General features: G+C 43.6%; 2 protein-coding genes across 3 annotated transcripts; one reads left to right on the top strand and one right to left on the bottom strand.

The window, feature by feature from the left end:
* The first annotated feature begins 1749 nt into the window (after positions 1-1749).
* Positions 1750-11612, top strand: slc67a2 (solute carrier family 67 member 2). Of its 2 annotated transcripts, none has more exons than XM_086220375.1 (6): positions 1750-2245; positions 5590-5686; positions 5845-5888; positions 7810-7939; positions 8849-9058; positions 9132-11612. In XM_086220375.1, exons 1-6 carry the CDS (start codon positions 2159-2161, stop codon positions 9953-9955), a joined length of 1392 nt encoding a protein of 463 aa, XP_086076501.1. In that variant the 5' UTR covers positions 1750-2158; the 3' UTR covers positions 9956-11612. The 2 variants fall into 2 exon arrangements, with proteins under 2 accessions (XP_086076501.1, XP_086076502.1); XM_086220376.1 differs by having other exon boundaries at positions 1753-2245; positions 5590-5677.
* Positions 11613-11860: 248 nt separating this feature from the next.
* On the bottom strand, positions 11861-22485 carry slc9a2 (solute carrier family 9 member 2). Its single transcript, XM_086220377.1, has 13 exons — positions 22273-22485; positions 21984-22198; positions 21595-21843; positions 18794-19044; positions 18492-18709; positions 17330-17529; positions 17060-17149; positions 16459-16529; positions 15059-15226; positions 14860-14965; positions 13277-13393; positions 13059-13146; positions 11861-12557 (listed from the first exon to the last, which is right to left on the bottom strand). The coding sequence occupies exons 1-13, from the start codon at positions 22343-22345 to the stop codon at positions 12160-12162; spliced, it is 2244 nt and encodes a 747-aa protein (XP_086076503.1). The 5' UTR covers positions 22346-22485; the 3' UTR covers positions 11861-12159.
* Positions 22486-22526: the final 41 nt, after the last annotated feature.

The following is a 22526-nucleotide window of genomic DNA, read 5'->3' as shown; positions in this document are numbered from 1 at the left end:
GTGGCTGTTACACCCTCCGTGCGCGTGGCGAAGTTGGCGTGTGTGAAAGGAGGATCCATGCAGAAATAACCGGTGGCAACTGGACACCCAGCATCTGCATGGGAATGTCAGGCCGGGGTGAGACTGACAGGACAGGGTGGGAGTAAAAGATCCCACAAGACCCCTCCCAAAGCCCCTGCCCCACCCAGACAACACATGTACACACACACACACACACACACACACACACACACACCAGTCACTCCTGATATACAGATAATTCTCAACAGGCATTTTTACAGAGATAAGACATTGTAGCATTGTTACAAATGTTTAAAATATTCTACAAATGCTGTGTATTCTTAATAATTTTTCATTTTATCTAAGAATTTGTATGACAATGTGAAACTATTTTGTCTTTCATTTCTAAACTTTGTATGTATAAATGTAAAAAAAAAGTTGTCAGAACTAGTCAGTAAAAATTAGTGATTTGTTAGCATCTAAGTAACATATTCTACGGGGCACCTAAATGTGCACCCCAGCTAATTTACACACTGATGTGAAAGAGGGCCAAAAACACTCCACCTACATCCACAGTGTTTGTGAGGTGTGTGTGTGTGTGTGTGTGGGGGGGGGGGGGGGTTGCCAGCATGTATATGTTGACCACACATGATGAGATAGTGTGAAAAGTTTATATACGTGTGTGTGTGTGTGTGTGTGTGTGTGTGTGTGTGTGTGTGTATATATATATATATATATATATATATATATATATATATATATATATATATATAAACACACATATTATATATATGTGTGTGTATGTGTGGGTGTATATACAGAATATGTATATATTTCTTGCTGAATTTCTTTAGATATGTATGTACGTGTGTGCGTATATATATATATATATATATATATATATATATATATATATATATATATATATATATATATATATATATATATAAAGAAATTCAGCATTAGTATATGGATCAAATTCCGATATAGTAGATGACAATATGGGCTGCACGGTGGTGCAGTGGTCAGCACTGTAGCCTCACAGCAAGAAGGTTCCAGGTTTGAGTCCCGGCTCCAACAGGATCTTTCTGTGTGAGTCTGCATGTTCTCCCTGTTCCTGTGTGGGTTCTCTCTGGTACTCCAGCTTCCTCCCACAGTCCAAAGACATCAAGAGGGGACGAGGCTGATTGATACTCTAAACTGACCGTAGGTGTGGCTGTGAGTGTGAATGGTTGTCTGTCTCTATGTGTTGGCCCTGCGATGGACTGCTGACCTGTCCAGGGTGAACCCTGCCTCTGGCTTGACGACTTCTGGGATCGGCTCCAGGCCCCCCGAGACTATTAACAGCATGAGTGGAAGAAAATGGATGGATGGTTGATGGATGGATTGTTTCCTACATCAACTGAGTGAAAATCTGTTCGTAATGTTTTGGAAGCCCAAGTTTGTCCTGCAGGTGGTGTACAAGTCCACGGTGCAAGAAACATAATAGCGACCTGCTGATTACAAAATGAATCTGGAAATTGTGACATCAATTATAATCATCATAATTTCACGGACATTACCAACCACTTCTTAATAATTTCAATACAAAGTTAATCTTCTTCAATACAGTCTTACTTAGAACAACGACACACTGCCTACAAGCCTGCTGCATTTAACACATTCATTCAACTACAACACGACAAATACCCAAATACTAAATCAAATGCAGGCTCAAATTTAAAAGGCGTGAGTTCAAAGATACATCCAGCAAACATAGTCTTATTTTTCCTTTAATATTCTTTTTTCATACCAAAAATCATTACGTTTATCTGTTAATTAATAATACAAACGTGCCTGAATCCGTGACCTCAGTGGGTGATACCAAGTGCCAGAGCCGGCGCGGGGGAGTAGGAGGGGGAGACAGCAGCTCATTATGAGAGGAGCGGACACCGACACAGACAGATAGTTGAATTATCTGCATACACTATATATTTTTACTGGTGAAACCGCCTTATATCACACCGCCCACACTTTAGCGGACTGATAGAACCTGACGACTTAAATCCACCCCTTGTTGTGTGAGCCAACCGACTGGACTGCTAAGTGTTGGGATAATTCTCAGCGGAACGGATGAGCGCTTCCGCTTCGCCTGCAGCCTTGTGGTTACAGCGGGAGAATGAACAACCAGAAATGTAGCTCTTTCTACCAGAAAGCCCGGGGACGAACGACGATTATACGGTGCATCTATGTGGTTGGCTTCATGGTGAGTAGCTAGCTAACACTTGCTGTGCTAACTAACCTCAGGAGACTGAGCTGATGTGATGTCACACGTTGCAATCATAGAGTCGCTCTCAGTAATCAAAATCAAAACCAAAAAAGCCAAAATACTCTCAAAATCTCTGTAGATGTTTAAAACATGGGGCGACCAATTATGATTGTGAGCTTTAACTGTTGAAATTGTTTAATTCACAATTAACTAAGTCTGAATTTCAACTTTAGACAGTTCATACGTCCATTAGCTTGAATCCAACTCTTGTACGCAATTATTACATTTGCAACATGTAATAATTGTAGAATAAATATTTTAGTAAGTAAACATGCAGATTGTGAGCAGGACACAAAGTGTGGCTGTGCATTGTTATTTAACCCTCCAGACTGATCGGACAGGTATCTCAACATGTCAGCCAGAAAGGCAGCAAACTATTAATAGTTATGAACGATCACAATTAAAGTTTGTTCTTTTGTTGGGTCCAAAAATATGTCTGTAAAACTTGTTGCACTGACAAATCATTCAAATATCTATGATGTGTGGTTGTGGCTTCCTGCTTTGACAAATTGATTGAATTTATTATTACTCAATGAATAGATGGAATAATGTAGCCGTATCTGGCTTTGTATCACAACTGACACAATTACTAATTATATTACTCAGTAATGAGCATGTTGGCCTCTCCGACTCATAGTAGTTCCTCAGTTGTAGATTTCATTTTATTTTCAAGGACATTAAGAAGTTCTCATTCGCTGAATGAAATTAAAGGGAAATGTGGCTCACTGTAGATTAACAAAAAACAAATAGTTTCATATAACCAAAGATGAAACAAGACAGAAGAGGAGAGTAGTCATGATATGCAGAACGTCTGAGCTTGACTTGAATCCAGTCATAGGTAACCGAGTATCGCACGTTCGATTCTTAAGTTTGCTTTAAGGAGGTATTCCTTTGCACTCTTTCTACATAGAGCAGGTGTTTCAGAGGCAGATCGACCAACTTAAAAGAGGCAAATCCTGCTCACTGCAGACCGTAGGTAGTTCTTTTTCCTAGCTGTGCAAGATTTTCTTCAAGAACTCTTGTGAGTCGATTATCTGCAGAAGCCCTGCGGCTCAGAAAGTGATTAGAGATAAGCAGGACACAGAAGACAACTGCATAATTACCTTGAAAGATTCTTGACCTGATTCTGAATCTTAGGAATCCACTCAAATAGATGTTGAATGTGCCGTGACCTGTACGAGCAGGAATTTTCACAGACATATTGAATAGGAATTATAGTACAAGTGGACAAAAAAACCCATATAAAAATCAGTGTAGAAGACACGAAATACACACATTATGTACATGTGTGGTATAAAGCTTCAACTCTGCGTTTCAATGACAGTTTTGGCTTCCAAGGGTTATTAAATACATTTGGAGAACTCCAGTATTTTGAAACTGATCTGTTGTCTTGTTGTCAAGACAACCTGGGATGTATCGTGGGACGCCTCTTCACCCAAACCCTGCCAGTAAAATGTGCTGCTTCTTCCTCATGTCAGACACGTGGCGGAGGAGCCTGCTGACACGTATCATCGGAACTTCAAAATAAATCTCTTTGCTTTTGATTTTAAGGGCGGACTTGCTGTTATGTTTTAGAGAAAAAACTTTCAAATATCCAGCCTGCATATTTGCTCATCATCTCATTAAAGGAAACAAGGGAAACCGGGCGGGTCAGATTTCAGGCACATGGAGCAGAAAAGTTAAGCAGTTAGTGTAATAAGTGTTAGAAGACCATGGAAAAGTGTGTGACTTCAATCATGAGGTGCTCTGCTTGCTACAAAGCAGCTAAACAGGATGAGTGAGGACACCATATGCATCTTTTACCAAAAATCTAACACTGGCTTCTTTTTTGCGATATGTATTTTTGTCTGTTCAGGAATTTCTGCTATAATAAAATCTTGCCTTCACAAATCAGCTTTAACAAACACTGAAAAACCAGAATAGAACCAGAGACCAGATTTAGCTCAGTCACCTCTCAGTTGCCTTCGTGTTTAAGGTAAACAAAAAAAAGAGCCGTCAATGGAGATTCAGTTTCACAGTGAAAAACATTTCTAATATGAATATTCTGCCTTCAAAAATAATGTTGAGTGATTGTCCGGCCTCTGTACATATAATATTACTGTGTAAAAGCTACAGCCTTAGCAAAAATAAAAAAGATCCCAGGTTCCTGAACGTACCAACGGTTAGAAGGGTTTACTGCTACTCCCATCATACATCTGGCTTTTAACCATCTGCCGATGCAGCTCAGATACGCTAGCAGCTTGTTAGTAAATGAAGCTTTTATCATAACCAAGTGAAACTTCAAATATTCATGTGAGAGTTTGCAGCACTTTTTTAAGAAGGAAATCAGTATCAGCACAGAGGGAAGGGCAGGAGTAGTTAGTGCACTCTACTTTAATCAAAATCTCTCCATTAAGGTGTAATCATGTTAAAATAAGTTAATTCAAACATCCTGGATCCACCCATTTATTTAGGTCCATTCAAGAAACGAATAGATTCTTCCTTAGCCCGTACTACACCCCTCCAACAAGTTAAGTGGGTTTTTTTGTCGTCCTGTAAACAAACAAGCAGCTAACACAGAAAAAAAGTGAGTTTAGTGGCGGGTAAAACAATGGCTTAAGAGGAAGTAAATGTACTTTTTAAATTGGCTGAAAATAGGAGAAATATTTTATTAACAGATCAAAATGATCAAAATTACCCCTAAAGATATAAACACCTGCAGGATTCATAATCCGACAGGAAAAATACCACCTTTTCCTCTGGAAAAGGATAAACTATGTTTGAAAAGCCTGGAAAAGTCATGGAATACAAAGAAAGCGTTTTCCAGGCCTGGGAAGGATTTAGAAAATAAGTGAGGGCAGAAAATGTAGGAAAAGACATTGAAATTTGCTTTACAAATGTAATGTTTGACTTGGAGCATAGAGGAATGGTTTGATATTGATATCTGAAAAACCTCTTGTTATCTGGGGGATTTATAATGATATATCTCGGATGAAAGTCTGGAAACAGAAGACTTGCTTCACCCACAACCTTCACCTCTCGCTCGAGGTGAACTTGGATCAAACAGATTCAATAACAGCTGAACATCGTGAACTCAACCAACTGAATTACGCGTCAAACTGAATTGATGTCTTGTTGACCGGAGCTTCTCTGGAGTTACGTCACTAAACGAGAGCGTCAGTGCGAAACACAAATATCTGGATTGTGATATTTTCATGAGTCCCTGGAAACCTCAGTCACCCCTGGATGATGGTGTTGCTAGCACCTTCCTTGTCCTCAGCTTCATCCTTGTTTCTCTTCAGGACTTGTTCGGGGTGAGCATGATCATTCCGCTGCTGAGCCATCACGTCAAAGCTCTCGGCGCCAGCCCCACTGTTGCTGGTATCGTAGGTTGGCCAAGTAATCCATTACATTGTAGTGTAGTTGCTCTATATGATAGGTGATGCATTCTGTAGACTTCTTTATGATGAACTGAAGATATTCATATGGGTGTCATCACTGTTGATCGATTAAAATGTTCTTTTCACTGAGGATTCATTTCAGTGTGTGTGTTGCAGGATCTACATATGGGATCTTACAGCTGTTTTCAAGCACGATAGTTGTAAGTATTGATATTTTTCTCTCTAAAAATATCTTGTCTTGCCTGTTCTCAGTCTTCCCTGCTTGTCATGGCGGGCTATCAGTCAGTGGTGAAAATGGCTGCGGCCTGTCATCCGTGGTATTTCATGAAAACAATAAACACTGGCTGTTTTAGGATGATTGTGGTCACATGATACAAGCAGACCAGTCTACACATACTAAGCTACTCCTAGGTAGCCTCGCACACTCATTTTTTTTTACACAGAAATGATTCATGAGGCTTTGACAAAACTCTTGACTGGATGTCAAAGAGACTTTGTTCAATCTGTAACTTGTTTAATCTGGATTAGCCTGGAATAATAAAGCCTTTGTTATTCAAAATCAAGTCCAATCCATCATTAAAGTTTCTCCGACATCCCCAGAAGTTTTATATCTGATGTCAGATTCTCAGCTCTCTCCCCGCTGCCCACAGTTCCTGAAATTGGTTTAATTCTCGGGGGTCATGCGACCAATTAAACAGATAAGGGTTCGTCTGTTGGTTCTTGTGTGCAGACCAGCTGAATCCTGATAAATGTTGGGATACGCCAACAAGCTTGAAAATCCCACTAGGTTACACAGCAAACTCAGTTGCTCCTAATTTCATTACTTTATCAAGTGTGTGTGTGTGTGTGTGTGTGTGTGAGAGAGAGAGAGAGAGAGCGAGAGAGACAGACAGAGAGAGACTGTCTGTCTTCTGTCTGTCTGTCTGTGTTCTTGTTTTTGCCACAAGTGAGGACCGGAGTATTTAACCACCGAGTGAGGACGTTGTTGCCATTTCTCCCAACTTCAAAGGGCAGTCGGGGTTAGGGTCAGGTATATAGTAGTGATGGTGAGGCTAAGGGCTAGCTAGGGAATGCTTTATATCTGCGAAGGTCCTCACAAAGATACAGGTACAAGTATCTCCCTTTTCTTGTTTTAGCACTGACTTTATCAGGACATCTCGCCATTAAAGGGAAGAAGAGAACAGAAGAGCGGTCCTAAAGCAGCAGAGTTCCTGGTTAACTTGTGAGCTGAGGTCGGGATAAGGCTTGGACTAGGCTGAATGGAAGTCAATGCAATGTCCCAACAAGGATAGCTACGTGTGCATTGGACAGAGTTAGTGAGTGGGGGGAGGAAAATTCAATAAAGCTTCTTGCTTAAGATGATTTTTTTTTTTATATAGCGCTTTTCTACCTTAGCGGCACTCAAAGCGCTTTACAGTGTCATCTCATTCACACACACACTCACACACTGATGGTGGAGGCTACCATGCAAGGCGCCAACCTACTCATCAGGAGCAATTATGGGTTCAGTGTCTTGCTCAAGGACACTTTGACATGGTCACCGGGGTCGAGGATCGAACCAGCGACCCTTCGGTTGCTAGACGGCCACTCTACCCCTGAGCCATGCCGGAAATGCCGCTTCTTAGGATTTCTGCTTCAGTTCTCTGATGTTCCTGACCAAAATCCACGTCACCATCAACACAAGGTGGAATATCTACGATTTGGGAACAAAATGTTATCATAACTACTTTAAAAAACGGGCTTAATTTTTTTTAAATCAGTCCCACACGCAATAGTATTTATAAAGTTTTATGCAAGTCTGCCTTTATGTATTTTGTTGTTTTGCAGCAGCTTTGAGTTCAAAGCTAATTTGCCAGTGGGACAATAAAGTTCACCTTAACTTACTGTACCTTCCATTGCTTTTCCTGTGATGTGGTCGTGGCACCAGGCCATGATGTGTGATTTTGATCAAATTTTGACGGCTCTCATTGTTGGTTATCTGTCATTAATCCAAATGAAGTAATGAAACATAAAGTCAGACCTCAGCTTAACCGGTGGGGATATTTCAGACACTCTTTTCTCAGAGTAGTTTTGTTCCATTTCGTGGTCAAGTCTCACACCCTGCCTGTGTGTGATCGGCAGGGCAGCTGGAGTGATGTGGTGGGGCGGCGCTACTCTCTGTTGACGTGTCTGCTGCTCAGCACGCTCGGCTACTGCCTGCTTGGGATGTCTACCAGCATCACTTTGTTTGTCCTCTCACGGATCCCTGTAGGTAAGGAGAGAATGCAGTCGAGGGCTGGAAAGTATGTTATTTACTGTCATTCTATCCCAGAGTGAAAGCATCGTAGTAAAATGGAATGTGATACAATCACGGATCTTGTTGTCTTGTTTAAATGAATAACTGAAAGTAGAAGATGAAACTTGCTGTCTCATTACATTGAATTATTTCTTTAAGTTCTTTAACTGTTTTCACAGCAACTCGTAAAAACTACACAAAAAGCCAGTGCGTATTTGTTACAAAACCCATGTATTTTTTATTCAAAATAAGTTCTGCCTTCAGACTAAATGAACCCCTGAGTGCGAAAACAGACCCAAGAAGAAATTATCGTTTTCTTGGTGATCCAATGAGTTTGACTTAACTGAAAACCTGCGCGTTTTTTTAATTTCATTTCAAATTCTAATAGCGAAAAAACAGAGATTTTGTCTTTTCCTACCTGGATAAGTTGGTCATACATTAAAAGCATGGGTGTACTTGATTTAGTGCCATTTAGCAGTAAAGATGGAGATTGCAACCAGCCCCCCCCCCCCACCCCCACCCCCACCCCCACCCCCCAATTTAAGGGGGAAAGAGACCCTGCAGGAAGCTGTGAGGCTTAATTACTCAAAAACAGCTGCTGAGTCACTGCTGGAAAATAAGATAGTTTTAGATGTTTTGGTTCGGGTCTGGTTAGTGTCTTTGTCCAGAGCCTTTATTTATCTGAGGCAGGCCTCTGTATGAGCAATTTAATTCATCATACAAGTATATTTGCCTTTTTTCCCATAAAAATGAGAATTTGTTCAGTTTATCTCTTCAGAGCAACTGTAGGAAAATGGCAGGTCTGAGGAAGTGGACCCAGCCTGAATGTACTTGGCAGGAATCAAGGACTTATTTTCATCGTGTGTTGACTGTTCTCTGTCTCAGGGCTGTTCAAGCACTCCCTGTCCATCTGCAGAGCCCTGCTGTCAGACCTGGTGTCCGAGTGTGAGCGTCCTGTGGTTATGGGGCATTTTAACGCCGCCTCCAGCGTTGGCTTCATCCTGGGTCCTGTGGTGGGTGGATACCTGACAGAGCACGAGGGTGGCTTTTATACTTCCTCCTTCACCTGTGCTGCGATCTTCCTAGTTAATGCAGGTGAGCCGAGGAGATCCGCTTCTAGATAATGATAAATAAGTGAAATGTTTCTCTAACTTGTGTGTCCTCCCAGGACTGGTGTGGATGCTACCATGGAGTGAGACGCTACTTCACCGTGATGACACAAACTCCAGCAACAACTCGAACACGGTGTGTCACGACAAACACTGCAGTAAGACTGTCAGCAACGGTTCTCACGCAAATCAGACTCTTGGGAAGCAGCGAAGAAGTCTAATGTCCAGAGAGGTGTTGCTCCTGCAGCCTGCCTGGAGACAGCTCTCCTCCGTGGGCTCCAAGATCCACATGGTGGCCTCGTCTGACATGTGGGACCTGTTCCTGGTGCGTCTTTTGATGGCAGTAGCCATCATGCTCTACTACAGTAACTTCTCTCTGGCCATGGAGGAGCGCTTCTCACTCAAACCAAAGGTGACAGGTTACCTCATCAGCTACAGCAGCACATTGGGGGCCCTGGCCGGGTTTCTGGTGGGACCAGTCACCAAGCTGTACGGGAACATATCTGCTCTACTGCTGCACTCCACTGTTCTCACCTGCTCTCTTATTTTCCTCTACGCTGCTGCGCCCAGTGTGTGGCAGGTGCTGCTCAGCTCCACCTTCTTTGCCATTTCCACTACTATTGGACGGACGTGCATCACAGACCTGGAGCTGCAGAGGGGAGGGGTGCAGGCCAGTGGGACTCTGATAGGAGCTGGACAGTCAGTCACTGCAGTCGGTCGAGTCCTGGCCCCTCTGCTATCTGGTCTGACGCAGGAGTTCAGCCCCTGTGGCCCCCCAAGTCTGGGAGTGGTCTTGGCTCTAGCAGCTGTAGGTTTACTGCTCATCAGAATCCCCACGTGGGAGAACAGAGGGACCACAAAACCAGCCGGACTAGTGGACTAATTAAAAAGAACAATGAAGCTGCAGTCGTGTGAGCCGGGCTCTCCTGAGGCTCTCAAGATGAACCGCCAACTCAGAGTGGGACGAATGTTTCCCACTGAAGCCCATTTCCTGACAGTTTGCTGTACTTATCTGCAGATGTGATGACATCACAAGGTAAAACGGTTCATAAACACCAGCACAGCAGTCCGTCTCTCAGGGAGAGTGGATTCAGGACTGCAGAACACGGCGGAGACATTAAATCACCCTCTGTGTTGAGGGTCGAGTTTCTACGCACATGTTGGCACATAACACTTGGCACAGCTTCAGTTAGGTTTTTTTTCATGTAATTTTATTCATTTCATCATCCTGCTGATGATGCACTTTTGTGAAGAATGTAAATACAAGACTCCTTTAACGTGACATTCATACTGGAGACCATAACGTGATGGGATCCCACCAGTCACCACATGAGCACTCAGGAAGCCGCTGTGTAACTTAGTGTGTCCAGCAGAGAGCGCTGTGGCGCCTCCGCCCTGTTTATGTTACAATTTTTATTTTGGCTTTTATTTAAATTGTCCCATACAACAATTTTTTTTTTTTTTTAAACAAAGTAAATTATTTAAGAAATCAGCCATCAACCTCTACATAGTGATGGCAGTACAAAGTTGGTGCACAGTGAATACAGACTGGCTCTGTTTTCGCCATAGCGGTTTCACCTATCAATAATGTGATTGTTTTCGGTCGGGCCCTACGTTACACCGTAAACTCCTGCTCACGTCTCAAGGGTTACTTTTGCCTTGATGCACACACACACTGGTTGTTGTAGCTAATAAACAGAAAACTAGCGATACAGGGGTAAAATAAGATAAAACCCCAAAGATGAAGCTACTGTGGCACTTCCAGAGTGGCTAAGTTCAGTCGTAGGAGTTTCTGCACGATCACTGTTCCCACTGGGGTAACTTGTTCTAAACTGAAAGGTTCTCTTGAAGCTATACTCTGTTTTGCAGAAGCACCCTGATCCTATTCACACCTGGAAGCTACTCATTACAACCACTGTCTGATCTGCTGCTACTGGAGCAGTCTGGGTTAGGGGGTCTTGCTCCAGGGCACCTCAGTGGTAGTAATGGAGGAGGGGAAAGCGCTGTTGTTTTTTTATTTTCCCCTCCTCCCACATTTATCCTGCAGGTGTGAGATCAAGCAGCAGCCATGTCCTCCTCTGCCCCAGGTAGATAAGCAGATGTTTGCTTTAGTTCTCTTCAGTCAGTTTTTATTAGGGGTGCACAATAATAATATTGACTCGTCACTGGTATGGGTGTATCAGTCTGCATGTGTTTGAGCTCGGTTTCTTCTTTGATTATCATCTTGAGGAAACATGCCTAATGAGCTATTGGCTTCTTTTAAAAAAAAATCCCTTTCAGTTCATGTTTACATGTTTTCCAGTTAGCAAAATGTGTGCATCATGAGCCTTTTTTTTATACAGAAACAAACCAAATCCAGGTGTAAAGCCCCCCCCCCCCCCCAAATAATCCAAGATCATGCATCCCTTCCTTTAAAGACATTTTATGCACGTGTGATTGGACGGCACCACTGTTTAAATACCACTATAATTGTATTCATGTATGAATTGAATCGTTAAGATTCTGGTGCCAGATTTATACAGAAAAGTCTGAATGAATAAACGTGTTTTTTTTATGTTGGAGTCGATGGTGTTGTCACTTGCATGAATCAAAAACTGGAGGATGGTTGTTACATAAATGCAGATTTCTTTTCCTCTGTTGCTTGTAGTTGTACACAGTTATACTGCATCACTGGTTTAACCAACAGCTGGTGATGCAGTATTCTCCCAGATGTACCGAGTACGCCAATAGTACTCCTACAAACAATACATTTGTTCCCCCTCATACAGCAGTTACACACGACACGCTATAAAAACACAAACTATTTATGTAAAAAAGCAAAAGTGATATCAAACAGTTTAAATTACATTTTATCAACCCTTCATCTGCTAAAGTGTTTAAAACACATTGATAAAACCAATATGAAAAATCAGTCATCAGTTCCTTCAATACAGCGCTGTTGATGCAGGTCACTGTCCCCTCACGCCAGCAGCTCAGCAGCATTGAGGAAATAAACGGACCTCCAGTCTTCATCTAAAATTTGCCTCAAATTCACTGTTTGGTGTCCACACTGAGGCAATCTGACCCCTGCTCGAAATCCCAGGACGCTTATTTCTTTTTTGGGTTCCACTGAGGCCGCCTGAGCAGAGGGTTTCGTGCTGCATTGTCTCTGGGTTCAGCGGCCCAGGCTGGAGACGGAGGCCCAGGGTGCTGCTCGTTTCTCAAGTTATCTGAGGTGCTGTTGTCTTCATCATCAACAGAGGAGATGAGGTGGTGGCGAGGAGCCGGCCGCCGGGAATCACTGGAGGATGAGTGTGTTCTGGAAGTGCCTCCTCTCGTCCTGCCTCTTTCACTTCTGCTTTCGTTCAGAATGTCAACAGACGGAACTTCCTTTAGCGTGCCCAGCCGGTGTAGAGGGATCATGGCTCTGGAGGAGGAGCGTGCAGGCTGCTCGAACCGAGAGCGTCTGGAGGGGTAAGCCGCCTCAGACATGGTTTCCTGATTATCTGGAACAGGTAAAATGAGAAGATATCAACTTAATCATGCGCTCAGCCAACAGTGCACCTCACAACGGCATGGAAACCCTGAGCTTCAGACCAGATCGTCATTACGAGCTCATGGAGCTGGCAATCATCATTCTAAACATATTATTGACCACAGCGCAAGAATTCAGACCCTTGTTATGACACAATATCATATTGGTTTTTAATTCTGGTTTTCAGTGTTACTGAATTTGTTTGGAAGATTATGCAAGACAAAGAGACGATAAAATTGAAGGATCTGATTTAACTTGGTTGGAATATTTTTAACTTTGTGTTAAAGGTTACGATTAAGATAAATGTGTTAGTTCAATATAGTATTTATGTCCTGATGAAGTAACACCATGGTGACAGCGGCTGCATTTGAAGTTGAAGCAGATGAAACTAAGATTAACCAGAAGACTTTACCTTCTTAAGAGGAGGTAAAAGGGAAATTGTACTTAAAGGAGACGAGCTTGATGAGCTTACCTGTGTAGCTCAGCCTCTCAGGAGGGCATTTGGAGTCCAGACTCTTCCCAGCTGGGAGAGAGAAGTACTTTTGAGATTTTGGAACCGCCTGGGAACAACACGGGGATAAAAACATGGGATTAAGAAAGAACCCCTCACTTTTGAAAAGTTTTTCATTCCAGCTGTTCAGAAGATATTAGAAGTCTGCTTTTACACGTTGTGACAAATTTCCTGCTCACCGCTGACTGAAAGCTGCCGGGGCGGAGACTGCGGCGGATGCTGGTGTGACGTCTGATCAGTATCTCTCTAGTGTGACTATCGTTGGGCAGAGCATGTTTGCCTCTAAACGCCACCGTCTGGTTTAAGTAAAAACACAAAGATACAGCATTAGTTGACAAAGACCACGGTGGGACACGACTGCCTCTGCTTTCATGAGCTAGCATGGTTCAAAGAGTAGCCATCAGTGTCAGCATCTACCAGCGAGACCTAGAACAAACACAGGCGCCTTTCAAACCAGGTTTACAATTGTTCTGTGGTGAAATGTCCAGAAAAGGACCCCGTTTACAGCGTTTCTCAAGAGGACCGTGAGTATTTGCATTCTCATCTGATGTCAGGTTACAGATCAAATGTGATGCGCTTGTTGAAATGTTATAAACCTCGTGAACCATTTCAACCTGCGCAGGATGTCAGAAACATCTTAAAAGCCATGACATCACAGAGGTGAGGCAGGATTGGTTCGGGAGGCGGGCCTATAGATTTATGAGGAAGAGACATGACCAGATAAAGATCAGATCCTCAGACAAGTCGCCTACTCAAGACCACACCAGCACATGCTCCCTGTTTGTCCACACATCAAAGCGTCTGGTTCTGAGGGTGATGTGATGTCACCAGTGGAAAAGTACGGCCAGCCGCAGCCTGTGGTTATGCAAAGATTTGTTGCTTTGAGAATAACGACCCTCATTCTCACTGAATCTGCACGGCTCCACTTGAACTCGTTTAACTAACGATTAAACGACTTGGACAAAGAGATGCTTCATTATAAAAACTGGAACTTTGAAAAGGAAGAGCCCGCTGATGCAGCTTGTTCGAATTTGTGTGCAAATATGTTCACGATAAAGCAGCAAAAATGTAAATCCATGAAAACTAGTGGTCGCCTTCTTGGAATCACAGACGCTACGAGACCAACTTGACTTTCAGTTTGTGTTCTTTATCCTGTGAAACTTGTTTGAGTTTGCTGAGAACTGCTGCTAACAACTATTCTTTGAATTTATGATTTTTTTTTTTAGGAATAAATCTGGTAAACTGTTAATTAAATTAAACATTGAGAATCTCTTCTGCGGACTTTTGAAGACAGCAGCGTTAAAACAAAAATACAGTGTGATCATTAACAGGGCTGGGATAAGAAGAAGGGATGGACGGATCTAAATTCAACAAAAGGACAAAAAGAAAGTAAAAAAAAAAAAAAGATCATTATATAACCTTTGAGCCTAAACAGATTTTTGAGTTTAGGAGGTACACATGAATGCAGCATGGCGTCCACTGTCCTCTGACGTCAGAAGTCAAGAGTTTTACCAAGTGGTGTAAACACAGATTCATTTTTAAATATCTAAAAAATTCATAAAAGAAAGTACAGGACACACAAAAATGCCTTAAAAACTGGTTTGTCTTATGTTCCCGCTAATATTTGGTACCAATCTCGAGCTCCGAGGTCACACAAGTTGACCTTTGACCAGAACAAACGATGAGTAAGTCGTGGTGAGTACGTTTGCATCAGCTGTTCGGTCAGGATCTAAAACTAGAAGGAAAGGAAAAGACAGATCACCCGCTGGCGGATCTTGTACATGTTCTTGGACAGGATGTCATGCATGTTCCTCAGATCAGTAGCCAGGAAGTTCTTCTTTGGTTTAGCAGAGTCTTTCTTTTCCTCACTGCAATGGACAAGAAACCATGAAATGAACTGGACCTCCTTTGATCTGGACAGACAATAACGATGGTCAGAGAATCACATGATGGCGTCATACTGGAGAGAGACGATGGAGGGAGCGGCGCTGATGTCTCCAGACACCGTGTCCAGGATCTCCATGGCGTTCTGCAGCTCGAGCTTCTTGTACAGCGCCACGATACTCGACTCTGCCCGGCTGTCTCGGATCAGGATCCGGCGCAGAATTCGATTGTTGAACTTCATGAACCTGGCGTTGAGAGGACATGAGCAGGCTGAGTGGGGCTGATGTTTGTGTGACTCTTGTCCGCGTGGCTGAATGGAGCCTGAGTCGGCAGCTGCTTTAAAAGTCAAATCCAAGTCCCCCTACTCACTGTAGGATCGGCAGTACTTCTCCTGCCACTACATGGCCTCACTTTGGTACTAGTTTGTAGCAACTTATTTGAAAGTTACAATAAATTGAACTTTCTATTTATAGGTTTTGGTTTTTTTTTAATTTGCATTTATTTTATGCTCATAATGCAGACAAACATGATGTGTTTTAACCCCACTGTGAACAATTTGTTCCTTCGTTGGTTTGCGCTCCATGCATCAGCAGGTATATCCATAAGGAGAGCGTCTTCACTCGTATGAAGCTCACCCTTAAACTGCTTTAACCAAAACCAGTGAGCGAATGAATCCAAGCGATTCAAAACTACGCTGGTGCAATTTAATTACTCTTCTCACTGAATAACATTTAAGACATATTGTTTTCGTTGTTATAATGCACACTATTATAACAAGAGTGATTAGTATAAATAACTTAATTTCAGTATAAAAGTGCTATAAATGTAGGAGCGATATATCCCTGGTGTTATTGTGACCGCTTCAACCGTCATCAGTGCGGTAGCTGGCGCGTGTTTACACCGACCAGTTAACATTAGCCAATAATCTCAACTACATCAGCTCGCTGACGCACCTTCTAACTGAAAAGAGACATTTTCCGTGTCACCGTAACAACGATCAGTTCGACCCAACGTTCTCTTTCAGGACACAGAGGGATTTTAACCCCTCCTTTATTGAGTGCCACCATTAAATCGAAACTTACTTTTTTGTTACTTTACTTGGACATGCAGCCGTGGTCCCACCCACTGTGCCCATAGGTGTAAAACATGAGTCTCATTTAGGGGTGTTTAGATAATCGCCGCTGACTTCCTTTAGGAGGACAAACGTCGATGCAGCTGCTGGTAGCAGAAGCTGAACATGACACCATGTTCAGTTTTGGCCATCAAACTACCTACTTAGTCCCGGGGCGACGACAGCATTGTCAAACAAAACCTGACACGGAAGATGAGAGCAGGTCAACCAAACCGGTTTAACAGGCGATGGCTTTTTTCCCCCTCTTTATATGAAGCCATTAAACAGTGAGTTGTGCGAGTTCAAGTGAGGCGCTCTCATACTACGTCACCTTACTGTTCAGACGGCAAGCGACTCAGCTCTTACTTGTCTTTCCAGTAGAAGTGGCTCCACTGGCCGCAGAGGTCCTCGATGCCAGCGATGGTGTGTTCCATGAGCTGAGAGCAAAGGGAGGGTTTATAACACCGCCTGCGCCTCTATGTTCACCACATGCACAACTATCACCATCGGGGGTTGGTGTACCAACATGGTGACATCATCAGCTGAAGGCAAGAACAGCATTGAATCAAATCACTCAGATAACAGACCAATCCGGCTCAATGACCTCTGACCCTGACAAATTCATGACACTTTTCCATCATTCTTCACCCGACTGTGCGCCTCAGAGTCCAACAGTGATGAAAACCAACTACATACATTTTTTGAAAAATTCGACATCACCCAAGTGTCACCCCAGGACAAGCTATGACTGGACGCTGCCCTTACTCCCTCAGGAATTAGGGATTCATTCATTATTATCTTAAATGTGTTCATTTTAATTTTCTAATTTATTCTTTAGGATACATTTTAATCACATAAAAAGGTCCCTGGTTCTGGTGAAGGGGGGGGGGGGGATCGTCACTGTATGTCTGTGACTTGCATGTGATAAATAAAAGTTCTTGAAAAACAATCACCATCTGTGTCATACCCTGCAGTGGATTTCCACGTTGATCGTGTCAAGATTGCGGTTGGTTCTGCGGACATTAATGAACTCGATCAGAGGCCGAATACTGATACCCTGAGAAGAGGGGACAGATAAGACATGCGTTAAGAATTCTAAACATCTCTATGGACTCTAAACACCAAGGTTGTATGCGTTAATAACAGAAAAGGGTTTAATATTTGTTTTATTCTTATTATTTTGCGGTGGAATTCAGACGTGTGAGGCAAATAACAGTTACACACGAGTTGCTCTTACTTGAAGAAAGACAGTGAAGATGATGATGACGATGGTGGCGGTGACAAACAGCTGCTTGCGGCCAACATTATCAGGAAGGGTGAAGGCCAAGGCAAATGAAATTGCGCCTCGCAGACCGCCATAGGCCAGACCGAACTGATCCTTCAAGTTGAATGGGATGGTGCGGAAAGGGTTAATGATTTGAGTTAGCACGAGGACACCTGGGAGGGAGGAGAGGGTAGGAACACGCCCCAATGTTGCTTGTGAGCTCATTTGTTGTAGCATTAATGAATGCTTTCATAATGGCATGTTCAGAATATTTCCTGTGAAAAGATCGCTCACCGTGATGAACCCACAGAGGACTAGCAGGGACACTGCAGAGCTTTGGCTCATGAATGGGGATTTTGAGCCATCGGATTTCCTGTTTTAGTCTATTTTGTATATTTTGAGGAGCATTTAGCAGCTACAGAGCCTAATATTTCTCTTGGTAGAGATCAAAACACATCGAAAACAACAGTGAAAATCTGGCTCTACTTGGTCTTCAGACCAGACAACATGATGGTGTTCAAATCTAACCACTGGGTCATCCACTCGTTCTGCACAGCTTTAAAAAAAGAACACGCCGACTTTTTTGGAAAATACAATCATTGTTCATTCTCACCAGAACCTGAAGAACAGATAAGATCCCCTTCTCTCCTCCGCGTGTGCATTAGGGAGCTGAGACACTATGATTTTAGAATCAGATACGGTCGCAACTACTTTCCTAACCGGGCGCGGAGATTTGATGCGGCACCAAAAGAGTTCCGTTGTAACAGGACTAACAAAACAAAACCTTTGTTGAAACCGAAGATGAATTACTTCTGGGCCAACTGACATCATAAATCTGATATATTTGATGACGTTTAACTAATATATGCTAACACTTCCCATCCTCTACCATTCATTTTGCTAAGCTAAGTAGCAGTTAGCTTGTCTCAGCGGGTCTCTGCACCCTAACACACGTACAGAGGAGACAAGGTGATCTCTACGCCTGGCTGGTTCTTAGGAGGGTGATAAATAAGATCATTTCCCTGAAAAAATTGGCGTGTTTTTTTAAGCTTTCATAACAAATAACATCAAGGACGCAGTCCTGTCAAACAAAACTTGACACGTGTGACTTGCATGTGACCCGCCCTCTCCTTACCCAGACCCCTCCATAAAAAGGCAAACAGCAGCGTGAAAAGGATGTAACCCCAGTTCCACTCGTGTTCTGTTGTTATGGTCACCACCCCCAGGAAGAAGAAGATGAGCGTTTCAGAGATGGAGCCCAGCATCTTGACCACGTGGCGGATGGTGGTACAGGAGCGCTGCGAAACATTTTCCTCCACATAGTACTTCATGGTGAGCGCACAGGTCACAATGCTGCAGACACATACGAATCACAGCAGGTGTATGAGTATTTGCCATACTACTAATCTAGACCTGGAACCTTTCAAATCTACTCACGCCATGATGGATGAGATGGCGAAGAGTTCGGCCACCAGGTAAGCCAGGTAGCTGTACATGAATATGAAGAGGGGCTCAATCTCCCGAACCTTGGAGGTGAATCTTGTGGTGAAGGCGGCCACGAAGCCAAACAACAGGCCGAAACCCATCCCGCCGAGCCCCACCACGAAGAACCGCGCCACCCCCAGGAACACATCCACTGGCTCCACCACCGGCATCTCGGCCACAAAACTGAACATGTTGTACAACACCTGAAAACAGGTACACACTCTCAGTTTCAAACGGGCACAATGGGTGTGTGTGTTTGAGTGCTGCTTCTACTTCCCCGTCAGAGGTCACAGGTGGTGTCAGGGGCTGCGGCCTCTAATGACACAATCACAGATAAAAGTGATTTATGGAAATATTTACTCTGCGCTGTTTGCATCTTGATAAACTCATTTCACTAGCAGGCTGAATGACACACAGAAGACGGAGCAGTTAGAGCTTTGTTCCTTTTTCCTTCCGTTACGTCAAAACTACCAACTAGAACAGAGATTAGCGTTGCCTGGCTCTCTACGGACTATTTTATTTCATCAGGAGTTATTGGACATACATTTCTTTAAAGTAGCAATTCCGATTTTCAGAGTTTGTCACTTTGTAGTCAGGTAGTCAACATGTGCTCAGACAGGTTTTTCTTTCCATTCTTCCTGTTCATACAGACCCTATACATTTCATTAAAGAATATTAGACTGAAAATGCTCTTTGACTACCCTTTTTTTCAAAAACAATTTTGCCTGCTAAAACTAGACTAAAATAAACAATAACAGTCTTGAACTGGACTCAGACTCGTATTCAATTTAGTCAAAAGACTAAATCTAAATTTATTGCGTCCCTTCATTATGGCTCCAGAATGCAGATAGAGCCAGCTGTGCATAGTTAGCTCGAAGCTAATAGCGACGAGGAGCTGATAAGATCAAAATCGGAGGATACACTTGCAGTTTCGCGCTGACATGAACAGGCGAAGACAAACCAGAGGGGATACTGTTCGTGTTTGTGGAGAATACAAGAGAGCGATAAGGCACTTGAGGGTTTGCAAATTTTTTGGGCAGTTTAGTAGTTGGTGGCCATCAGGCATCATTAGCTTCAAGCTAAATATACATGGCTGGCTCTTTCTGCATTCTGGAGTCACAAAGAAGTGACACAGGGGAGAAATAATTGTTGCGTGCTCAAGACACCTATGTGTGAGTATCTGAAAGGCAGAACACACTTTTTAGGTGAAGTATCGCTTGAAATGCACCATAAGGAAATTAAAGTTCATTTTCACGGAGTGTAACTCAACTAAAAGTTGCCGTTTTCTTCGGCAAAGATTAGCCTGAAACGCTCAGACTTTTGGTGGACTAAAACTTACCAGAATGGCGACGAATAAATATCACGAGTACTAAAAAAGACATTTGACTCAGGACCAACACTAAAATGAAAACCTGCACTCCCATAGGAGGAAGTGGGAAACCACATCACGAGTGCAATAATCCAGATCATACACATTCTGGTTAGTTTTAGTCCACCAAAAGTCTGAGCGTTTCAGGCTAATCTTTGCCAAAGAAAACGGCGACTTTAAGTTGGGCTACAGTCCGTGAAAAGCCCTGTGGTTTACTACGATGATCTCACACTTCTACCAACGGGAATTCCCTTTGAACTAGGTTCTCCTCCAGTACAACAGAATTTAAATGCAGCATTTAGAATCTCGCTAAATCTATCTGACTTTTTTTTTTTTAGCCATCATGAAATAATTTGAAGACAAACGTGTCTTTTTAATTGGAGTGACAGTTCAACTGTTGAGTGCTTCACTGAGGATCTTCTAGTCGTGAGGGGGAGATCAGACTGTTTCTAGACCTTGTTTTCGTCGGACCAGTTCAGAGTTTAAAACTGTCAAGAGTCACTGAAAATACAGGTATTGAATATAAAATGTAGCTCATTCTCTTACTGTACCCAGAATTAGTTTAGTGATGGCCCTCGTTTTACACCTTTCACCTCCCTTCTGATTGCAGTACCTTGTACATCGGAAGTACTTTTACTGTCAAACAGGTGCAGCTCTGTAGAGCAAAGCCGTGTGAGTGGACCACGCCTGGTCTGGGCTTCTCCTTCGTCTCCTGGGTAAATGTTTGTCTTCACTTCCTTCATCAGCTCCACTACTGTGTACTAAACAAAAGAGTCACCACACCAGAGCTGGGAGCAGGTAGACGGAGGTGGGCGGTTGTGTTTGAGAACAAAGGGGGGGGGGGCGTGAGCAGACCAGTTTCGGATGATGTGCGTCGCCTCCCATAAACGCAAATGTAACAGTGACCTCAGGAACTGGTTTAGCAGCATCTGAGCAAACACCCACCAACAACGTTTTTGGAGTCCAGAATAACATTCCTTCGCTTTCATTACTGAATTATTCATCACACGTCGTGTTCACGTGCACAGTGAGTTTGACAAACCCAGAAACAGAGAACCGATGAGCAGCATCTGGACGGGAAACTTAAGACGAGGCTTTAGAGAGAGAACAGAAAAGCCTCACAATAGTGCATCTGATGTTTCATGGAATCGCAGTTTTGACAACAAAAAGGGGACAAGTCTTAAATTGGGGGGGGGGGGGGGGGGGGGTTGGAATAGTGTGTGCTCACAGTAGTTCTGTGACCCACTAGCATGCAGGGGCCCTTGTGAGGAGTGTGTGTTGGCCCCCATCCTCAGTTATCAGCATGTTATCATAACAAGCAAAGACAGAACCACATGCTGCAGCGGGTCTCTTCTTCCTTTTACAGCCTAAAGCGTGAACTCACCACAGTGACGGCGTCATTGAAGAGGCACTCCCCGAACACCACGATGTAGAGCTGCTCGTTGACGGAAACGTCCTCAAACACGCTCAGCACCGCCACAGGGTCCACAGCTGAGATGATGGTGGCGAACAGCAGGTTCTCCTGGAGGTTGATGTCCTGAACACCGAAGGCCTCAATCTGGCAGATGGCAAACAGAGACATGCCGATGCCAATGCTGTTCCACAGAGTCCCCACCACTGCAAACCACAGCACCTGCGGGAACACACGCGCACACACACACACGTGCACACACACACACACACACACACACACACACACACACACACACACACACACATTACATCTCACAGTCAGGTATGATAGATGATTTAGGAAAATGAGATGAAACGCACTGTGCCGATGTTCTCAAAGAAAGGTCTGGTGGGCATGAAGTAGCCTGAGTCCAGGACGATGGGGGGCAGCATGTAGAGGAAGAAGACCTGGCTGGTGAGCACAGCAGGCGGCTCCTCCTTGACCGAGTGCATGATAGCACCCACGATGAGGCCGATGCTGATCAGAAGGCAGGACTCAGGTACCCAGATGGTTATTTTGTGGTACACATGGAACCCTGGCGTGAGAGAGGAGAATATTTGATGTTCAAACGTCACATCTATGAATGTGTCAGCATGTTTACGCACTCACCGATCTTTGCAAATGAAGCCAGCAGCACCCACAGGGTGATCTCAAACGGTATCTGTATTCTTGGGTAGTCCATGGTAAAAACAGGTAAATTGGATTTCTCCGGGTTCGGGTAGGCCTGCGGGCCATCGTCGGGTTTAATCGGGGGCACGACCGTGACACCGCCGGTTGGGCTGGGAGGGATTTCTCCTCTGGAGCCATGAAGGAGACTTAAAACTGCGCACAAAAGCAGTAAACCGTCGGCTGATCTGACGAGG

Source organism: Aulostomus chinensis, chromosome 12 (genome assembly GCF_037954235.1).
Source record: "Aulostomus chinensis isolate RoL2024-O1b breed Wild chromosome 12, RoL_Achi_v1.0, whole genome shotgun sequence".
Classification (NCBI taxonomy): domain Eukaryota; kingdom Metazoa; phylum Chordata; class Actinopteri; order Syngnathiformes; family Aulostomidae; genus Aulostomus; species Aulostomus chinensis.
The sequence above is the reverse complement of the archived record's forward strand: the minus strand, read 5'-3'. Positions and strand labels throughout refer to the sequence as shown.

Excerpts from the sequence above, each read along its gene's own strand:
- slc67a2 (XM_086220375.1), top strand. The coding sequence starts at position 2,159 with ATGAACAACCAGAAATGTAGCTCTTTCTACCAGAAAGCCCGGGGACGA. Across the intron at positions 2,246-5,589 it reads TCTATGTGGTTGGCTTCATG|GACTTGTTCGGGGTGAGCAT; the intron begins GTGAGTAGCTAG and ends GTTTCTCTTCAG. Across the intron at positions 5,889-7,809 it reads TGTTTTCAAGCACGATAGTT|GGCAGCTGGAGTGATGTGGT; the intron begins GTAAGTATTGAT and ends TGTGATCGGCAG.
- slc9a2 (XM_086220377.1), bottom strand. The coding sequence starts at position 22,345 with ATGGACTACCCAAGAATACAGATACCGTTTGAGATCACCCTGTGGGTG. Across the intron at positions 22,199-22,272 it reads GGCTTCATTTGCAAAGATCG|GGTTCCATGTGTACCACAAA; the intron begins GTGAGTGCGTAA and ends CTCTCACGCCAG. Across the intron at positions 15,227-16,458 it reads CACTTCTACTGGAAAGACAA|GTTCATGAAGTTCAACAATC; the intron begins GTAAGAGCTGAG and ends TCTCAACGCCAG.